The sequence below is a fragment of the Mesocricetus auratus genome, unplaced genomic scaffold, assembly GCF_017639785.1.
Source record: "Mesocricetus auratus isolate SY011 unplaced genomic scaffold, BCM_Maur_2.0 Super-Scaffold_100676, whole genome shotgun sequence".
Classification (NCBI taxonomy): domain Eukaryota; kingdom Metazoa; phylum Chordata; class Mammalia; order Rodentia; family Cricetidae; genus Mesocricetus; species Mesocricetus auratus.
In genome coordinates this window covers 9060650-9082847 of record NW_024429266.1, presented here as the reverse complement: position 1 = coordinate 9082847, position 22198 = coordinate 9060650, and the positions used below count along the sequence as shown (strand labels likewise).

The window sequence follows — 22198 nt, the reverse complement described above, 5'->3', positions numbered from 1 at the left end:
CACAGCTCTGGATGACGGAAAGTTCAAGACCAGTGGACCAGTTTTAGTGGTAGTCGTGCCGTCATAGGTCCTTGAGGAAAGGGGGAGAATGCTGGTGATGGCACAAACCCCCTTCTCTGTATTAGTCCTTTCCAAGGAGGCCCAGCTCCCCTTCCAACCCTTTCCTGGTTACTGAACTCAGGGCCTCAGGCCTGCGTAGCAAGCCTTGTACTGCTGAGCTCTATCTCCAGTCTTGTTCTTTAGTTTCAGAATGATCTTCTTGTGTATCCTAGGCTTGTCGTAAACAGATGTTCCTCTCTCAGCTTCCAGAGTGCTGGGAAAACAGACATCCTGCTTGACTCTATAGGAGCCATCTCTTAATACTGTGACCAGGGCATAAGTTTTAACAGGGCACTGACGTGCACCCCAGAGTCAACAGAGCGAGACAGACAAACCATCACACTTGCTTTCTGTTATAGTAAGCCTTGCAAGATGGTTGTGCTTTCCTTGGTAGGCCCTGCTCCCAGTGGAGCATAGCATTTACATAGAAACAAGTGTCTGTGTTAGCTGTCCATCTTAATTAAATTAAGGGACAGGACTGATGTCTTTACTCACTGTGTTAGGTACTGAAAGACAGCATTACAGTGTTTTAGAATTTGAGAGCTGAACCATTTGCTACTTTTCTAAGACCCAAGGTTTGACTTCACTGCCGGGGTGGGGGAAATCACACCTTATGGGGCTTAATATTGGATAGTTGATTCATCCTTAGTGCTTTGTGTGTGACTCGGGTTATAAATACTACCTTGTTTTTGAAGAGAAATAAATCTTTGGTGCTGTCATTTTTAGACGCTCTGCTGGCAGTGGAACATCTGAAGGGTGATGTCAGCATTTCTGTGGAAGAAGGGAAGGAGAATCTCCTTCGAGTTTCTGAGTAAGTGCTTGTTCATGTCTTCAGTTCTGGACACATTTAAACGTGCAGCTCTGAAGTTTCTGGGCTTATTTTACTTGCTAATTAGGTGGGTTGTTCCTACAAAGATGGTTCATCTTGTGTGTGTGTGTGTGTGTGTGTGCATGTGTGCGCGCATGCACATGTTCTTCCCTTACAAGCATGCTTGTAGAAGTTAAAGGTCCCCCTCCCTAACACCTTGAGTTCTGGCTTATAGGTCTTCACTACCATGCCAGGCTGATCCTTTGGTCAACATAATGTCAGACTCCACAGTTCTTTCTTCCTTGGGCCGATGAGATTATCTAAAGACTTCATATTTTATTTATTAGAGAAGACATTTCCATTTATTTGGGAATGGGGTGGAGTGGGCAGGGGTGAGACAGGCTCTCCCTCAGTAATGCAGACTGACCTTGAGCTCTCAGTAGACCTGCTACCACAGCCTGCCAAGTGCTGAGCTGCTGAGCATGAGCTGTCACAGAGTGTTTTACTAGAATAGGGCAGTAGGGATGGCCTGGCAGGAAAAGCTTCATGGGTAGCCGTGTCCCTAAATGATTCTTAAGATGATTCAGTCAGTCCTCCTCCGCCAGGTTTTCTCTGATGTTCAGAAATTTAAATCTGTTTACTGTTCATTTCCAGGCTTGTGAAATTTTTTGGTTTCTGAAATTTTCTTGCTATTACTTTTTCTTTATGGTCTTGTAAAGAATTTTTCTTTTTGTTTTTGTTTTTGTTTTGTTTGGTTTTTGAGACAGTTTCTTGTAACAGCCCTGAATGTCCTGGAACTCACTCTGTAGACCAGGTTGGCTTCAAACTCACAGACATCCGCCTGCCTCTGCCTCCCAAGTGCTGGGATTAAAGGTGTGCACCACCACCACCTGACTGTAAAGAATTATTTTTGTCAAACAGCTGTGATAGGGCACACTCACTCACTCAGTTACTCACTTCGTTTTATGCTAGTGTTTTCCTGTAGGGTTTGGTTGTGTTGCCCAGGCTGGCCTTGAACTCCTGGATCCAAGTAGTCCTGCTCAGGTTTCTGAGTATCTAGTCTGTAGGGGCACACCACTGTCTGGGTTTGATGTGTTTTCCTTCTCTTGAAAGTTGATAAAGCCAGGTTTCTTATAGAGGCATATCCTTGGCTTCTTTGTATTCATTTATTTTAAGTTATTCTTCTAAATCTTAATTACATTTTGCCACCATTGATAAGATGTAGAAACTGGTTAAGAAACTAATATGATGAGACATAGGTGAGGAAGACAAGTATGGTGGTGCGGATTTATAGGTTCAGTGCTCTCTAGACTGAGGCAGGCTATGTGAGACCTTATCTCAAACAAAGCAGCCTCTTGTCGCTGCCCGTGTTGATGCCTGAGAGGGGGAGTGTGGATAAAAATTATAGATACTGAAGAAAGGACAGAGACACAGGATAGAATCAGGAGGGCACTCCAGTGAATACTGGGGAAAAGGCCCCAAGTTTATCACACACTGTCTTTATATACCCCAATCAAAAATAGGGGAACGCAAAGAGACTTCCTTACCAAGATACAAAGAACAAGCAAGCATAGTTATTTCTCAATACCCAAAACATCAAGTAACTACACCCTAAACTAAGTATCCTGTTGTCAAGGCAAGATAGACCATAGCCACACCTTAGGCTGTGTTAAAGTAAGACATATATTACTGCTTAGGCCAACTGTCCTGTTGTTTAACCTTGAGAGTGCAATAGTGGGTTTGAACTCTCTGACCTTAAGTCAAGATGAAGCAGGGTCATTTCTCTGGGCCCCGACAGCCTGTGAATTGACTCAGTTGCCAAACCTGATGTACTAAGTTCAAGTCTCAGGATACACGTTAGAAGGAGAGAACCAACTCCTGCAGGTTTTCCTCTGACCTCCATATGCAAGCTATGCATGCTTCTTACTCAAAATGTATGAAATATAAAAGATAAAATTAAAAAAAAACAAGGTAAGGGGTGAAGTGTCATAGAAATTCTGCTCCAAAGTAAATTAAAAGTAGGCGGGTATTTTAGAACAGATTAGAATTTGAAACAGTAAGAACAACTTAGTATTTTATATTTTTACTATGGTAGATGTCTTAGTTAAGGTTTCTATTGCTGTGAAGAGACACCATGACCACAGCAACTCTTATAAAGGACAACGTGGTGGCCCCACTTAAACTTGAGGTTCAGTCCATCATCATCATGGTGAGACAGGCGGCGTGCAGGCAGGCACGGTGCTGCAGAAGGAGCCAAGTGTCCTACATTTTGCAGGCAACATGAAATAGTCTCCATGTTACATTGAGGGAAGCTTGAGCAAAAGAGACCCTAAAGCCTGTTCCCACAGTGACACACTTCCTTCAACAAGTCACACCTCCTAATAGTGCCACTCCTTAGGAGATTATGGGGGCCATTACATTCAAACTAACAAGGTAGAAATAAGAATATGGTAAATATGTTAGGGTTTCCATTTTCACATTTCTTTGTGACTAACTTTTGCTGAAGCAACTGATATTTTATTTAATGCTCAAATTCTAGGAATGTGGTGTTCACTGACATAAATTTAATACTGCGCTACTTGGCTAGAGTTGCAACTACATCTGGGCTGTACGGTACTAACCTGATGGAACACACTGAGGTAAGCAAGGAGTGTTTATTTTCTCCTGCATGTTTTGCGTTGTGCTTCCTGATGTTTGGGAATAGTGATGTCCTAACATGCATTGACAAGTGACATTAGTCCTTACAAGGATTTGAATAGAACTTAACCATGGATCCAAGGTAAAGACTGTTACTGGTTGGCTTGCTTTTTAAAAAGGAGACCCAGTCTTTCTGCGTAGTCCAGGCTAACCTGTCAACTTGTATGTCCTGTGCTGGTCTAGAACAGTGAATCTCCTGCCTCAGACTTCTGAGTGTATAACAGCTGTGTCCCGCCACACTTAGTGTCATTGTGTGTTTATTTTCAGAAAAGTAGCTGGAAGTGTAGTTTGGGTAGACTTCTTACACACTGGCATGCCAGGCCCTGGGGGGGATCCCCACACCACAAAGGAGCAAACTTTACCTGTTACAGCTCACTGCTCACTGGCTCCCTCCAAACTAAGTATATTGTAGGGTCATTTAGTGCTGTCTTCACCATCCTGGTTTCCTAGGATTTCGTGTTGAATTTTACTGTCTAGTTCATGGCATTCACCTTTCATAGATAAGACAGCAGGCCAGAAAAATTATAAGAGATTACCCAGGGTCACACACCTATTTGGGAGCCCATTTTCTTTCTTAAGTTAATGGTTAATTATAACAGAACAGCTTTCAGTGCCACTCTGTAGATGTGGTTTTTCTCTTGTGTGTGTGTGTTCTACCCTAATGTTTGTGAATCTCACCCAGTTCAAAAATAAATAATGTCTTTTCTTTTTGGGATTTTTGAATAAGGTCTCACTGGATAGCCCAGGCTGGTACGCTGGTACCCAGCCTTGATCCTCTTGCCCTCCTGGGTTCCAGCCATTTACCAGCATGCGGGCAGAAAGCGTATTTAATGATTGACTTTTAAATCTCCTCAGCCACTTTAATTTGTCTGTCTAGGTAGCTTCAGATTAGTTAGTCCCCCCAACTGTCAGCTATCAAGTATTTTTCTTTTTCTTTCCTGATGTGACCCTCCATGTACAGGGGCGGATAACCAAAAAGAAATCATAGGAAAATAACCATAGAGATGGGATTTACCTAATGGAGTTGTTAAAGCCCAGATAACCAGAATTGAACCATGTGGTGATAGATTGTGCAGTTTCAGCTGAGGAGACTTTTGTTCCAGCTGGAGAAGCCAAGAGTGTTTTGTGTTTCTTTCCTGGCATTCTTGCGTGGTCACCTTGTTTTGAAGTCTCAACTTGGCTACATGTCTTTTGTGTTCACAGATTGATCACTGGTTGGAGTTCAGTGCTACAAAGCTGTCTTCATGTGCTGCCCTGACTTCTGCACTTACTGAACTCAACCATTGCCTGTCTTTGAGAACATACCTAGTTGGAAACTCCTTGACTTTAGCAGATTTATGTGTTTGGGCCACCCTAAAAGGTATGATCAGTAACTCCTTAAAATACTGGAGTCTTAGGGGTTTTTTTGTTTTGTTTTTTTCAAGGCAGGTTTTCACTATGTAACCCCAGCTGTCCTGGAACTCACTTTGTAGACCCGTTTGACCTAGAGATCCTCCTGTTTCTCCCTCTCTTTTTCTGGGATTAAAGGTGTGTAGCACCATCTGACTTTGGCTGGGGGTGGGGGTGTGTTGCTTTTGATCAAGTTTGGGGGGTTGGTTTTTTTGAGATGGGGATTTTCAAATTCTTATGCTCAAGTAACCTTCCTGCCTCAGTCTGCCAAGTGCCTAAGTAACATCTGGCTTTCTTGGTCCTGGTCACAGAGACTCAGTGTCCTTTGTTTGCCCTGGAAGTCATCTCTTTCCCTGACTTCTCTTGCCTTGGAGCTGTTGTCATTCCTACTAAAGAGACCCCATCCTTCTTAGTACTCCTGCCTTATCTACTACCTCATTCCCATGCTTGCTTTCATCTTGGAAAATCTTTGTGTTCAGTAGGATATGAGGGACAGATGAGTGAGGAGTGTTATTCTTTTGGTGACTCCTCTTTTCCTCTTGTACAATCAATTTGCAACAAGTGTGCTGATGCTCTAACCAGCCTGTGAAATAGTTAATTTGGAAAACAAAAGAAGAAAAACTTCATGAGGTATAATTGATATATGAAATCTGTACTTAAAATTTAGTTTTGACATTATTTATAGCTGTAGTGTTTTTACCACAGTCAAGATTGAATATGCAGAACACACTCAAAACTCGAACTTTACAGACTCCAGCAGTGTCTAACAAAGATGCTGAGGCATTTTGGGGGAAAGGTGCACTTATAGTAGCAAGGGAGAAGTTGAAAGTTCACCCAGTCATGCACTCCTGATTTCTTGGAGGCAAATACAGCAGTAATTTTGGAGTAAAGTTGCATAGGTTTTCATGACTTGAGATCACTGAAGTCACAAGGCCAAAAGAGAGTCAGCCTTTAAAAATGCAGTTTTGACTGAGCAGCGCTGGAGCATGCTTTTAATCCCAGCACTTAGGAGGCAGAGCCTGGCGGATCTCTGAGTTTGGTGCTAGCCTGGTCTGCATAGTGAGTTCCAGAACAGCCAGGAATGCACAGACAAACCCTGTCTTGAACCTCTCCCCCCAAAGAAGCAGTTTTGACTGTGTAGCTTATATCTGATTGATGATTGTTTAGAGAGCTATAATTTTTTTTAAGTATACAATATATGAGAAAACAGGGATCACTGAAGATTACTTATGATGTAGGTAGACAGTCTGTTTTGTGGAAGCTTCGGGCCTATTACAAGTTTAAGGTGCATGAACTGGCTGACAGGATTAGGAATTTATGGCGAACTATGAACATCGCTGAGTGCAGTTAAAATAGGGCTATCTGTGGCTCTGTACACTAACAGTGTTACAAAGGAGGGAGGGGATGGGTTGGTGACCCTTTTCTGCACTGATGATGATGCGGAAATTAAGTGCTCTTGGTGACCTTGCTTGTCCAGTTTTCTCCAGTTGATCGACTGGGAACTAAAGCATTGGTCTTCACTGGCTGTGTGATGGGAGGGAGACAGGACCCAGTCTTAGAGAAGCTGAGTAAATCCATCTGTAGCGTGCTTTAGCTTTTGTTCCATTTTTGAGGTAGGACTAGGTACCCAAGCTCTGGACTAGGACCCACCCTTCTGTCTCAGCCTCCTGAATGCTGGGATGGGAGGTGTGCGCCGCCACACATAGCCTTGATGTAAAAAGTATGTGTTTATGATTTCTACAAAACATACCAAACTCAGGGTTCCATTGTGGACGCACAGCTGTAAGCTAATCTCATTCACATAAGTTAACTGCAATGGCAACTCTGCTTTAGAATTTGCCAGGTTAGTAAAGATTTAAAAAATGATGTTCCCTAATAGGAAACGCTGCATGGCAGGAACAGCTGGAGCAGAACAGAACTCTGGTCCACGTTAGACGATGGTTTGGCTTTCTCGAAGCCCAGCAGGCCTTCCGCTCAGTCGGTGCCAAGTGGAATGTTTCAGAAAACAAAGCTAGAGTGGTAAGCAAGTGTTCAATTTTTTTTTTGTGTGTTCATTTTGTTTGTGTTTGTAGGTGCATATGAGCTATGACATGCATGGAGGTCAGGCCCCTCATATCCCAGGGACTCACCTCATATCTTCCAGCTGGTAGCGGGTGCTTTTACCGCCTGGGCCATCTCACAGTCTCTGATTTTTTTTATCTTGATGTTTTAGTCTGAGTCTATATCTGAAAAGATTCTTATTCTCATGGAAAGCTTATTTTCTGGGGATTGGAATATAGCTCAGTGGCAGGGTGTTTGCCTGGCATGATCCATGGCACTGCTAAAGAAGGTTATTTCCAGTTTAAAAAAAAAAAACTTAGATTCTATTTTTTTTTCCAAGACAGGGTTCCTCTGTACTGTTTTGGAGGCTGTCCTGGAACTCACTCTATAGACCAGGCTGGCCTCGAACTCACAGAGATCCGCCTGCCTCGGCCTCCTGAGTGCTGCTTAGATTCTATTTTTGTTAAGTCTTTGTATACCTTTAATTGATCAGCTACATAAAGCCCTGAACTTTATAAGATTATATCCCAGATGCATGTTCTTCCATATAATTAAAATCATGTTTCATGTATTGTTTTTTAGTGCTGGGGATTTTCCTACTATTAAGTGATCCCCAGGTCACATGTTTTATGTGTGCTTACTCCTTCCTCCTGAATCTTTGCTGATGTTGAGCCATTGAGTTGAGTCTAGGTTTTGAAGAGCCTCTCTGTGAATTATGTAGGATGTCACACCCAGTACAGCAGTAGCGGTCATTTTCCCACCTTTAAGTGTGTGCGTGTGTGTGTGTGTGCATGTGTGTGTGTGCATGTGTGTGTATGTGTGTGTGTGTGTGTAAGAATGTTCTAGTCATCATTCTAATTATGACCAGGATTTGTAAATGAATGTATTCATAAACATTTAGCCATGTAACTTTGCTGTGTATGTTTTATGTTTTAGGCACCAGACAAAAAGCAGGATGTTGGCAAATTCATTGAGCTTCCAGGTGCAGAGATGGGGAAGGTGACAGTCAGATTCCCTCCAGAGGCCAGTGGGTAAGGAAATGCCACCCATTTGCAGCCAAACACTTAGTGGAGAAGTTCTGCAGCCCTAAGGACTTCCATTACTGTGTTCATCCAGAGTATATGGGTTAAGGGGGAGTAAACATAAAATCCTTGGCTGAATTATTTACAGCTTTGTTAACTTGTTTTAATTATTTACAGCTTTATTACTTTATAGTTTAATTATTTTCAGCTTTGTTAATTTGTAGTAGTTTTAGTTCATTAAGGCAGTAGGAGAAATAGCATCTAAATTTTATTTTAGAATTTAAAAAACAAGAAAATGCCCATAAATAGAAAACTTTAAGTATAAATAAGAAAGTGTCCATATGTAGAAAAGCTTAGGTTTTGCTTGTATTTTGAGATTTTTGCAGCCTTTTTTCGGTAAGGTTTTATATCTGTACTACTCTGTATATATATATATATATATATATATATATTTTTTTTTTTTTTTGGATTTTACGAGACAGGGTTTCTCTGTATTGTTTTGGAGGCTATCGGTCCAGCCTGGCCTTGAACTCACAGAGATCCACCTGCCTCTGCCTCCCGAGTGCTGGGATTAAAGGCGTGTGCCACCACCGCCTGGCCTGTCCCTTATATTTATAGTAGATGCTACAGTAACATTTTTCTAAAAGGTAGGGGAATTTTGGAAAACCTACTTACTTCCATAAATTTGCAGGTTTCCCAAACCTATTAACTCTTGATACACAGAGAAAATAGGATTTGACTAACTAGTAAGAGCCCACAGGTCCCCCTCAGGCTGAGTGAATTCTTCTGCCTTCGATGTCTGCCATTCTGTTCTCTAGACAGGCTTGTGATAGAATCCTTCCAAAGGCGCTCATAGAAAGGGAATCTGTCATAGCAGCTTTCCTCGGGGTTAGTCTCAGGAGAGCACCACACTGTCATTTTGTTAGTGGGATGTTTGTGTTCCTGAATTCGTTTTCAGACCTTGCAGTTTGTAGTCCAGTCTTTCCTTACTGGCAGATCACAACTCTCCTCTTCACTTTCTGTTTAATAGTTCTTTAATCATAGTCTTGTCCCTTGTAGCAGATTGAAAGTCTACATTTTGGGGTATGAGGTGATAGTGAGACCAGGTCTGATGTGGCCAAAGTTCACCTTAAACTCATGATGCAGCAAAGCCGGCTTTGAACTCCTAACCTTGCTTCTGAGTGCTGGGATTACAGGCCTATGCCTCCACCCCAGCCAGAGCTCCACGTTTCAGTTCAGATGACGAACAGAGTTATTGGAGGAAGGAAATGAAAGGGCCTACAGAGGCGGCTCAGTGGTTAAGAGTGCGCCTGTGCCAGAGCACCCGGCTCCACCCCCAGCACCTGTGTGGCACCTCAGGTCCAGGAGAACTTATGTCCTCTTCTGGCCCTGCAGGCACCAGGCACATAGACATACTTGCTGACAACCCACGTACACAAAAATGCATTTTATTTCATGTTTAAAGTTTTTTATTTACTATATGTGTATGTAAGGATGTGCTTGTCAGTTTGTGTTCACCTTGTGCAGGTGCCCAAGGCATTGTGGGTGCTGGGAATTGAACTTGGTTCCTCTTCAAGAACAGCAAGTGTTAACCAATGAGCCATCTCCAACTCTTAAAAATAATTTTTTTAAAGAAAAAAAATGAACGCGAAAGAAAGAGAAATAGTAACTATGATCAATGAGTGGTTGATAATTGACAAAGTGAAATTTGTCACGAATATCGCCTTACAAGGTTCAGTTTCCACATTTTAGATTTCTGATATTTTGTTAATATGCACTGTGTGAAGTCACAGTTGTCCTTTTGAATACTGACCTGAATGACTTGACATTTACCTTTTTTTCACCACTGTCATTTATTAAAACAGTGAGTTTCTCATCTTGGGTGTTTACACTGTAATTTCAGAGGCCGTGCTCTAACACAGTGGGAGCTGGAGTCTAACCCAACATCCAGTCGTACTTACCTTTTTTGCTTTTGAGCACATCCCCCTTGCTGTTAAGGACTTTGATTTCTTTTCTGTGTGCATGAGAAACAGAAGGCTTGACTTACCTCTTTGCCCTTGTTTGTTTGTCTGATGTTTTATTTCATTTTTGAGACAAAGCCTCGTGTATCCAGGCCACCCTCAGACTGCTTTTGAACTTAACTGTGTTGCTGAGGGTGACCTCAAATTCCTGGTTCTCCTGCCTTTCCTTCTAGAGAGACGTGTTCATGCTCGTGTGTCACTGCCTTTCCTTCTAGAGAGACGTGTTCATGCTCATGTGTCACTGCCTTTCCTTCTAGAGTGGCGTGTTCATGCTCATGTGTCACTGCCTTTCCTTCTAGAGAGACGTGTTCATGCTCGTGTGTCACTGCCTTTCCTTCTAGAGAGACGTGTTCATGCTCATGTGTCACTGCCTTTCCTTCTAGAGTGGCGTGTTCATGCTCATGTGTCACTGCCTTTCCTTCTAGAGTGGCGTGTTCATGCTCGTGTGTCACTGCCTTTCCTTCTAGAGTGGCGTGTTCATGCTCATGTGTCACTGCCTTTCCTTCTAGAGTGGCGTGTTCATGCTCGTGTGTCACTGCCTTTCCTTCTAGAGTGGCGTGTTCATGCTCGTGTGTCACTGCCTTTCCTTCTAGAGTGGCGTGTTCATGCTCTTGTGTCACTGCCTTTCCTTCTAGAGTGGCGTGTTCATGCTCGTGTGTCACTGCCTTTCCTTCTAGAGTGGCGTGTTCATGCTCGTGTGTCACTGCCTTTCCTTCTAGAGTGGCGTGTTCATGCTTGTGTGTCACTGCCTTTCCTTCTAGAGTGGCGTGTTCATGCTCGTGTGTCACTGTTCTGAGCAGTGCTAGAATTGAACCCTGGGCTTCCTGCATGGTAGACAAGCTGAGCTACACTCGGCTCTTTTCTAGTTTTGAGAGGGTCTTACTATATGTGCCCTGGCTGAGTTGGTACTCACTGTGTAGACAAGGCTAGTCTTGAACTCACAGCATTCCTCCTGCTTCAGCCTTCCAAGTGTTGGCACTTCAGGTGTGTGCCATCACATTTGCGTGATACCTATTATGTGCAGACACTACCACGTTTCACATACAGTAGCCTATAAATCCACAACTCTGAGCAAAGGCACTGTTACTATCTGTTTCACACGTGGTTCCAGAAACTGACTTACACCATGTGTTAATAGTGTGTGCCAAACTTAAATCTCTGCCATCTGTTTCTAGAGCCCTAGTAACTAAAAATTGTCTCCCCCGCACCCCGTGTGATATGGCAGAATGTAATGTAGATCACTGCCAAGTATGTATCATAAATCTTTGCGTGTGTATGTGTGTGTTTCAAGGCAGGGTTTCTTCATGTAATAGCCTTCTATCTAGAACTTGCTCTGGAGACCACGCTGGCCTCAAATTCATAGAGTTCTGCCTTCCTAGTGCTGGAATTAAAGGCGTGTGCTACTCTCTGGAGTGGGGTGGGGGGTGTTAAATCTGTTTTTAGAGCTGATTTGATGTCAGTTTTCTCTTGAGATGGTTCATCTTGGGACTGTTTTAGGAGTCCTGGTTGTTTTCTTACATTTGTCTTCTTAGGACTATGTGCATGGTTTCAGGGTTAGATGTGTCTTTAAGGCATAAGAGTTTTTCCTGTCCACCCCCATAAGCAGGAGCTCTACCCTCAGTGGTGTGAAGGAAGCTGAGCATAGTAGTTACTACTAGGTAATGAGTGACTGCTGGCTAAAAACAAAGGCATTACATTCGCTTGCTTATTTGTCCTGTGTGTGTATATATGTAGGCATACATGCTGCATGTGGGGGTCAATGAACTGCTTAGGAGGTGACTTTTCTTCGGCCATTGGAGGCCTAGAAATTGAACTGCTTTTGTGAGGCTTGGTAGCAGGTGCCTTTATCCACTGAGTTCTCTCTCAGGCCTGGTTTTTCTTCTTGACAATGGTTAGAGCAGTATTACTGAACGCAGCACACTCATGACATCTTCACAGGGTCCCAGTTCCTTTCTGGGAACTCACCGCCCTTTAATTAGTTAGTTAATTCCAGACAGGGTTTCTTTGTGTAGCTCTGGCTGTTCTGGAACTCGCTTTATAGACCAGACTGTCCTCAAACTTACAGAGATCCACCTGCCTCGCCTCCTTCCCAAGTGCTGGATTAAAGGGGTGTGCCACTATGCCCGGCTTGTTTTATTTTTAGATAATTTTTATTTTATGTGTCTGGGTGCTTTGCTTGCATGTATGTCTGTGCACCACATGTAGTCCCCTGGTATCTGTGGGTGCTAGAAGAAAGTGTCAGACCCCCTGGAACTAGAGTTACCTGCAGTTGGAAGCCACCATGTGGGTGCTGGGAACAAACCTCGGTCCTCTGGAACAGCAGCCAAGTGTTCCCACTGAGGCATCTCTCTAGCCTGGTCAGAAACAGCCTCTTATTTTAAACATTTATTTGCATAGTAGTTTTAGATTTATAAAAAGTTGCTGTTAAGAGCACCGGCTGTTCTTCCAGAGGTCCTGAGTTCAGTTCCCGGCAACCACATGGTGGCTCACAACCACCTTGAATGAGATCTGGTGCCCTCTGCTGGCATGTAGGTAGAAGGCTGTATACACAATAAATAAATAAAATATTAAAAAAAACAAATAAATGTTAAAAAAAAGTTGCAAGAGTAGGACAGAAACTTATATGTATATATGTTATATTCAGCTTTTCTTGACTATACATTGGTGGGTTCCCTTTGCTTTTTGCTGAAACATAAATTTCAAGACACCCAAACAGTTCTTTGATTTACATGGCAAGCTGAATCACCAATCTAGAGTGCTGCACGAGTGAATGTCTAAATCAAGCAGTTTAGTGGGCTACAGTTCAGTGAGTGTCTCTTTGACATGGACAAGCATTGAGTTCAATTCCCAGCACCACAGAAAGGTTTTGTTTGTTTTCACCTTAAAAATTGGTGCAGTGTCATAAATCAGCGTTTGCATTTCTCTTCCCATATTGGTGTATTAGGTGAGATCAGAGCTGTCCTTTCAAACTAGGTGACTATCATAAACCAGTCACTGTAGCTACCACAGAAACTAGTAAACGTTTGTCAGAGCCATTTAAACTTGCTTCGTAAACGTTTAACCTTGCCTCATGCCTTGCTTTCTGCCTAATTGACAATGTCTTTAGCAGTGAGATCTTAGATGTGTGAACTTAGGTCAGGGTTATGTAGCCCAGGCTGCCCTGGAATGTATAATCCTCCTGTCTTTGCCTGCCAGTGCCTCACCACTGCATTGATAGAGGAGGTCATTGCTGTGTGGTACTGTCAGCAATGATTTTTTTCTTCATTGTCAGCTGCCCATGGAAACCATTTTTTCACCTAGATTCCGGTTTGTAGAAGTTGGTGCTAAATTGAACCTTTGAGATCATTTAGTTAAAATATTATCTGAAAAAACTGAAAGGAAAGTAGGCAAAACTCATAGCTTTTTTTTTTTTTTTGTCACAGTAATTTTCATGTTCTCCGACGTAGCCATCAGAGTGACTGTGACTGTCTTGGGTGTTTCTCTCTTAGTGTGAGGGTTGTTCCCAGCAACAGCAAATCTGAGAGATGACTACTGGGTTGTATCAGTAATGGTTTCAGAACTTTTCCTGCAAATGACCATTGCTCCTGAAAGCAAGAAAAGCTTGTTTTTAGGGTTGCACACCTGCTCTCAGAGGGCAACTGTGAGAGTTTATGTCAGGAGTTGTACTTTATGATTGCCCTGTCATGTTTAGTCTGCTGTCTCTGTCAGTCATACTCTCTGTTACAGCACCTGCTGGGGGAAAGTAAAATGACGGGGGAGTGTTGGACATTTTGCTTAGTTCTTATCCCCTCAAAGAGGCTAAGGGTAAGACGCTAGTTGAAGCATGTTAATGAGTTTCTCTGTGAAATGTTTTTGTTGTAGTTACTTACACATTGGGCATGCAAAAGCTGCTCTTCTGAACCAGCACTACCAGGTTAACTTTAAAGGGAAACTGATCATGAGATTTGATGACACAAACCCTGAAAAGGAAAAGGAAGACTTTGAGAAGGTAATAAAAAGTGTAGTGATGGCCTTTTTCTCAGAAAAGCTGATTAAAATTAGTGTGATCTGATACCTTCATGGTATTTGAAGAAACTTGGCTTCATAGCTGCCTTTTCCCTCTTCATCGTGTGTATAGTTCATGTCTGAGACCTACCAAACAATAATTGAGCTCCCATACCAAAAACATAAGTTGAGTTTTTTCTCTTTTCTCCGGTTACTGTAGAGTTTACTTGAATACTGTATTTTCCTTTGAATACCAGTTTAACTGGAAGCAGGTTTCCTTTTTGTCATAGTCTTAAGTTTATGAATGAAATTAAAACTGCACAGGTATTGTAAGGTGTGGTTTTCCAGCATCTTTATTCTGAAGGACTTGTAATGTATTCCCTGAGGGACCAGTGGTGCACAGTCACAGTAGTTCCAGCTCTCAGTAAACAAATCTCCACCTTGAGATCCGCTTTTGCAGCTGGAAATGTGGAGGCCCGTGCACTGAGTAGCTTTCTTCTTTTTTGACCTAACATCCTGCATCATCCACAGTCGTCTTCAGGCTGTTTAAGACTGATGGTGTTTTATTCCACTTGCCCAAAAGAAATGTCCGTCCTGGGTTGGAAACGTGTGAGAAAATGACAGATGCATTCATAGCTATTTTGATCTCTTACTGCAGGTTATCCTGGAGGATGTTGCGATGTTGCATATTAAACCAGATCAGTTTACTTATACTTCAGATCATTTTGAAACTATAATGAAATATGCAGAGAAATTAATTGAAGAAGGGAAGGCTTACGTGGATGACACTCCTGCAGAACAGATGAAAGCGGAGCGTGAGCAGAGGACAGAGTCCAAACACCGGCAGAACTGTAAGGCACAGTCTGTGTCAGATTTAATGACGAGCTTCCTTCCTTCCTTTCTTTTATTGAAAGATGTTCCTTAAGACTCACTTAAGGCTATTTCTTTCTCTGACTCTCATGCCCTTCTATGTTTGTCTGAGGCAATCTTGCCACATGTAACCTAGGTTGGGTTCAGACTTGACATTCTCGTGCCTTGGCCTCCTAATAGGATGTGCCATTGTGCCCTGCTTTCCTTCCTCTCCCTTTTTCCCTCTCTCTCTTTTTTCTTTTTTGCCTTGGGGGTCTAATCTAGGGCTGCACATGCTAGGCCACCGAGCTCAATCCAGTTCCTGGCCTAGCTCCTTATGACCTTATTTGCAGAACTGTATGCGGTATCCTCACTCTAACACCTCACTTCCGGACGCAGTCTTTGGCGTTCATTTCATTTGGAGGATTTTTTTTTTTTCTGTAACATTTATGGTTACTTACACGTTTGGTAATGCTGCGAGCCCCACAGCATGTAAGGGTGTGTGTGTGTGCATGTGTGTGTGTGTGTGCGTGTGTGTGTGCGTGTGTGTGTGTGTGTGTGTGCACGCACACTTAATATAACATAGTTCATCATCCCTCTCTTGGTGTAGAATCACCTGACTAAAGTCTGTGCTTTTTTTAAAAAAAACATTTTTTAGATTTATTTATTATGTATACAGCATCTGTCTGTATGCCTGCAAGCCAGAAGAGGGCACCAGATCTCATTACAGATGGCTGTGAGCCACCATGCAGTTGCTGGGAAATGAACTCAGGTCCTCTGGAAGAACAGCCAGTTCTTAACCTTTGAGCCATCTCTCCAGCCCAAGTCTGTGCTGCTTTCAGTAACTTTTACACTGCTGTGATCCCGTCTGACAGCAGCAGCTTAGGGCCATGATGCTAGGCAGCAAGAAGAGTAAGCGGGTACAGTCAGCTGTTAGAGAGCCTCTCTGTCGTTGTTGTTGGGAGCCTGCAGTATGCCTTATTTATGTGCTGGTGACTTTGGAAGTGTTGAGTGGGATCAGAATTGATGCTGAACTATTACACTCAAAGGTCTAATCCTAGCCTTCCAAATCTTCCATAACCTTCCAAACCTGTGCCCTCAGCTGGGGATCAGGTGTTCACACAAAAAGCCCTTGGAAGACATTTCATATTCCAGCAGTCACAACCAAATGGAAAGCTGCCTATAGCCCAGTCTGATGTTGGACTTGCTGTCCTGCCTTGGCTTCCCTAGCTGGAATGACAGGCTATATGGAATGTGATCGCTATATCCAGTCTTAGAGACTACCTTAACCTTCTTATTTGTGACTTGTCCCTGAGCTTACAAATCAGACTTTTCATTTTGTTTTGTTTGTTTGTTTGTTTTTGGTTTTTACGAGACAGGGTTTCTCTGTATTGTTTTGGAGGCTATCGGTCCAGCCCGGCCTCGAACTCACAGAGATCCGCCTTTGTTTGTTTTTTTAAGACATGGTTTCTCTGTATAGTCCTGGCTGCCCTGGAACTCGCTCCATCGTCCAGGCTGGCCTCAAACTCAGGTCCTCGCTGCCTGTGCCTCCCGAGTGGTGGGATTAAAGTGATGTGCACCACCACCACCCGGCACAAATCAAGGAAATTTTATTCAGAGCAGTATGTTGCCAGGACTTCCACACTATTTAAATCTAAAGCATCTCATTTGGGAAGCATAGTAAATTTAAATTGTTAACAGTAAACCTCTTTTAAATGCAGTTTCAAAGGGATTTAACTAGATTTTGAGAATTATATGTATCCATTTTGAGTGTAAGGGAAACACACAATGTAGCTTCAGAAGTTTTCACAGGAAGGCACTGTTTAGCAATTCTTTCTTATCTTGATGGAGCAAGCTTGCTTTTGGTATTCTGAGGCACGTAGAGCTGGAGCCCTATAGTGTACAGAGTCCTTTTTGCAGCTAAATTCCTTTATGTCTTGTATCACTATCTGTTTTCTGTGATTTTTTTTTTTTTTTTTTTGGTTTTTCGAGACAGGGTTTCTCTGTGGCTTTGGAGGCTGTCCTGGAACTAGCTCTTGTAGACCAGGCTGGTCTCAAAAGATCCACCTGCCTCTGCCTCCCAAGTGCTGGTGTGCACCACCAATGCCCGGCTTCTGTGATCTTTCAATTTCTTGGAGTCAAGCATTTCCTGTGCCACACTGGGGTGCCTAAGGGACTTTGAAAGAGCCCAAAGGTCAGGCCAAACTGCTGTCTCCTGGCTATGGTGTAGCCAAAGAAAAGAGTGATTCTACTTTAAAGGCATAGTGTCAAACTTGGAGGTGGGGGAAGGGCTGACCAGTTAGTTGTGTCTTGATGGGAGATGGGGCATAGCAGGTGAGAAGGCAGGCTTCCTCTTCTGCCGTATTAGTGAGATGTATTGACTTACCTTTTCTGCACATTCATAGAGCATATTCCCTAAAGGTATTGAGGCTTCTTGTCTGTCTGTCTGTCTGTTTCTGAGATAGAGTTTCACTGAGTAGCTCTTCTTGGGCTTCATGTTTCTTCCTCTCACCTCAGCCTCCTGAGTACTGGGGACTGCTACCACTATGTTCTACCACACCCACATTAATGTTACAGTGTTTCCAAACTAATGGAATGTGTCTGCAATAGAAAAGAAAACTTATATCAGTCAGATAGATAAGAAAGATACATGTTATTTTACAGCTGTTGAGAAGAATCTACAAATGTGGGAAGAAATGAAAAAAGGAAGCCCATTTGGTCAGTCCTGTTGCCTACGAGCAAAAATTGACATGAGTAGTAACAATGGGTGTATGAGGGACCCAACCCTTTACCGCTGCAAAATCCAGCCCCACCCCAGAACCGGGAATAAGTACAAGTAAGTTCAACCCTTTGCCCTGTTGCGTGGCCTTGCTTTGCTTTGCACTTGTGAATGTGGAGTGGAGGGGATACAGAGCAGTCAGGGAGCCAGCGCCTTTGCTCTTAATAGGTGAATTGGCTGAGTGGCCTTTTCTGGAGTGTGTAGTGCAGCCTGTCAGGGATGCTTTCTCACTCTGCTGGCTAAGGACATTTCTGTCTATACAGTCCTTGACACTTTGTAATTGTCCCTGTCTGTCTTGACTGAGTTATCTTTAGGTAATGATGTTTCTCTTCTGTAAATTTTTTTCTGAGCATAAATTGACACAACAATGAAATACAGAAATATGATCAGGTGTGTTTTAAAGTTTTATTTTTCCTGGTGCTGTTAACTATCATATTTTGTTTTCTTTTGTTTTAAAGCTCCTGTTTTTAAGGCTTGAGCTCAGGGCCTCATGCTTACCAGGCAAGGGTCCTCCCACTAACTAACATCCCTAATTTTAGGTCCTTTTTCTTTAAATAGGACACCCTTTAAAAGTCTGTCCTTGTTCTGCAAAAATAAGCTGTAGAATATGTTCTCTTTTTAATAAACTTTATTATGAAGAACTTGTACCGTGCCCAAATTATGTACAAATAATGCACCTTTATAATCAGAACAGCCATTCTGAAGTTGTGAATCTTCACATTGAATTTTATACTTTCACTACTAAGTATATTTTCATGTGCCTATCTATCTACCACCAAAAAATGAAAGGTTCAGGATAGGGTCAGAACTTTATATCCTTGTTTATAACTTGTGTCCTTTGCATGCATTCATTCCTTCCTTATCCCCTACTAGATAATCATTCTTGTTCTTTTTCCACATGTACCCTTGTGTTTACATATATATTATTGTTTACATTTGTATTGTTACATTTGTTTGCATATATATTATTGGTTAGCATGAGGGAGAATATGTGTTTTTTTTTCCTTTCTGATATTGTGTGTCCCCTCTTTAATATTATACATTTTAAGTCAATCTATTTTCCTGCACTTTTTATTTTTTCTTTAGAGCTCAATAATATTTAGTTTTTAAGATATATACTAAATTTATATTATCCATTCATCTGTTGATGGAGTTGATGTACAATTAGGTTAATTCCAATTGTTTGTTATAGTGAGTAAATTAGCAATAAGCGTGTGTGTGTGTGTGTGTGTGTGTAAGTAAATGAGTATATATATATATATATATATATATATATATATATATATATATATATATATGCCCAGGAGTGAAATAGCTGAGGCATATGGTAGTTCTGTTTGTAATATTTTGAGAAATATCAAACTGATTTCCACGGTGGCTGTATAAACTTGTACTCCCACCAGCGGTGAGTAAGGTTCCTTTCTCCATGTCTTCTCTTTCCAGCAGTTGTCAGATGTCATGATGGGAACTACTGACTGGGATACCGTGGTGTCCCAAAGTAGTCTTAATTTCATTTCCTCTGTGGTAGGGATATTGAACACTTTCAAAAATAGTTTTGGCTTGTTTTATGAAACTGCTCAGTTGTTTTGTAGGGATATTGAACACTTTCAAAAATAGTTTTGGCTTGTTTTATGAAACTGCTCAGTTGTTTTGTAGGGATATTGAACACTTTCACAAATAGTTTTGGCTTGTTTTATGAAGCTGCTCAGTTGTTTTGCTTATTTCTTGATTGGCAGGTTTCTTTCCTTGGTGTTTAATATCTATAAACTCTGGATGTTGACCTCTTGTCTGAAGTGGAGCCGGCAAAGATTTTCTCTTTGTTAATTTGGTTTTGTTTTTTCTTTTTCTTCTTTTTTCTTTTTTCTTTTTTCTTTTTTTTGAGAAAGTGTCTTATTTTTGTAACATATGCTGGCCTAGAACTCAAAGTGATCCTCCTGCCTCAGCCCGGAGTGTTGGGATTATAATCATGAGCCATCTTGCTTTTGTTGTTTTATGCTCTGAAGAAAGCCACCACATGTGAAACCGCTGTACCATCTGCAGATTGCAGATGTGACTGACAGCTGGTTAGTTTTTGGTTTGTGTTGTTTTTTTTGGGGGGGGGTAGGGAGTGGGGTTTGAGACAAGGACTCAATGTATAGCTTAGCCAGATCTTGAACTCATGATCCTCCTGCCTCATCTTCTCTGGTATTGGGATTACAGATTTGCATTATCCTTCCTGGTATAATTACATCTTGAGTGGATCTTAGTGTAATAATGTTTTAATAGTGTGAGTTGATGCTGTGTGTGCATTGTATACTTCATTTGAAGCAGAAGTCACCCTTTCAAAGTGCTTTGCCCCCTGTTCTGATAGTGCTGCCATAAACCTAGGAACCTACGTATGCTAGGCAAGTGCTCTACCAGCTGATATAGGGAATGCTGTCCTGCTGGGATAGAGCTGAGCAGAAACTCAGTGGTTATTACTTACCTCACATTCAGAAGATCCTGGGTTCAGTCCCCAGCAATGTGTGAAAAATAAGTTCCATCTTAAATGAAATTTTTGTTGTCTGCCTACCTGCTCTCCCTCCCCCCCTTCCTCCTCCCTCCCTCCGTCACATTTTGTAGTCCAGACTGACCTTGAACAGTATTCATTTGCTATTACTTGCTATTAGTCATAGCCAGACTAATACAGAACTATGCATTAAATTGCAGAACTTGCTGACTTATTCCAGTGCTTGGGAGGTAGAGGATTGCCATTAGCTCAAGGCTAGCCTGGACTCTAGAGTGAGTACTAGGCCAGCCATGGGTATATAGTGAGACTGCATCTCAACAAATAAAATCAGTGGGGCTAGAGAGATGGCTTAGTGGTTAAGAGCAGTGAAAGTTCTTCTAGAGGACTTGGATTCCCTGCAGCCCATGACAGCTCACTCCAGTTCCAGGGGATCCATCGGTCCCTTCCGGCCTTAGGAGGCACTGCACATGCATAGTGCACAGACATACACATGCAGGCAAAATCCTGAAAACACATAACATAAAAATAATAGTTAAAAATGTTTATTTTCTACATCATAGTACTCAAAGTATATCAAAACAATGTCAGCTTTTTGGTGTGTGTGTGTGTGTGTGTGAGAGAGACAGACAGAGAGAGAGAGAGAGACAGACAGACAGACAGACAGAGAGACAGAGAGAGAGAGAGAGGTGTTTAAATAGTGCATTTTATACAGCCCAAGTTGGCCTGGAGTCTGTAAGGATCTTTCTGCTTCCATCCTCACAAATGTTGGAATTGCAAGTGTGAATCATCATGTCCAGCAAAAACCAAAAACTCTTAATATGTAAGGAATTGTATTTTAAATGAGTGTAACTGCTAATGTTTAAGGTGGGGAAGATAAAATTCTCTCTTTTTCTTTTTTACCCTAGTGTTTATCCAACATATGACTTTGCCTGCCCTATAGTGGACAGTATTGAAGGTGTTACTCATGCCTTGAGGACAACAGAATACCATGACAGAGATGAGCAGTTTTATTGGATTATTGAAGCTTTAGGCATAAGAAAGCCATACATCTGGGAATACAGTCGCTTGAACCTCAATAACACAGTGCTGTCCAAGAGAAAACTCACATGGTTTGTCAATGAAGGACTGGTGGATGGATGGTATGTCTACTATCACCTAGAGATGACAGCGGGAAGGCTTTGCTGTAGCACAGATCTTTTTTAAACTACTCATAGTTGTCAGGTTTGACTGGGAAGTGGTGTAGTGATTAGGCCCATAGCTGTTTCAGCTAGTGCCTTGGGGGCTCCTCTCCCTTGATTTAGATGCTGTAAACGTGTTGTCTGCAGTGGACCATGGCTTAGGAAAATGAGAATATACTTGACCACATTCTCAATAAGCATCTTAGCATTAATATAGAGCGGTTGTGACTGATCTTTTATATCCTCTATGCAGAAGTGCACTGTGAGATTTTTCTCTCAACTGGGTGCTTTCTAGGCCCCAGTACCCTGGCTTGAGGCAAAGGTGAAGTGGTCTCAGCCTCAGGGTTCATGATCCACCTCCTTGTTTACAGAGCATTTTCCCGAAAGAATCAGAAAGTTTCTGTAGATAGGAGTAACTCCTCATGGGACTTTTGTAAGAATGACTAGTGTACAAATAGAAATCACCTTGTGGTCATGCACTTATATTAATGGTGCCCATATATCTAGATTTTCATGGCTATAAATCTAAAAACACTTTTTTGCCTGAATTAAGTCTTTGTGTCTTGGCTTACACTGTCGGCATTGTTGTAATTTTAAAAAGCACCATTTGACAGAGCTTGGGTAGAGGGATTTTTATTGGGGGAAAATGAATGGGAAAAGGGGTTAGGAGAGGGGAGACAGGCCTCTGGGGACAGGAGAGGCAGAGAGTTGAGGGGCAGAGAAACAGGAGGGAGCCACAAACATCTCTAATTGTCACTCAAGAAGTTGAGGCAGCAAGATGCTTAGTTCAGGCAAGGCTAGCCTCTTTAAAAAGTAGAAGACATACATAGTGACCAAGATAAGG

The 22198-nt window shown here is 42.2% G+C and overlaps 1 protein-coding gene across 2 annotated transcripts in view; it reads left to right on the top strand.

Moving 5' to 3' along the window:
• Positions 1–22198, top strand: part of Eprs1 (glutamyl-prolyl-tRNA synthetase 1) — a 63612-nt gene that overhangs the window by 3021 nt on the left and 38393 nt on the right. For both annotated transcript variants that reach the window (XM_005082436.4, XM_040738943.1), the window contains exons 2-10: positions 826–910; positions 3447–3546; positions 4808–4964; positions 6873–7012; positions 7970–8064; positions 13938–14064; positions 14719–14911; positions 17574–17745; positions 21082–21315. In XM_005082436.4, coding sequence (XP_005082493.1) covers positions 826–910; positions 3447–3546; positions 4808–4964; positions 6873–7012; positions 7970–8064; positions 13938–14064; positions 14719–14911; positions 17574–17745; positions 21082–21315 — 1303 coding nt within the window. The remainder of the gene's footprint in view (positions 1–825; positions 911–3446; positions 3547–4807; positions 4965–6872; positions 7013–7969; positions 8065–13937; positions 14065–14718; positions 14912–17573; positions 17746–21081; positions 21316–22198) is intronic.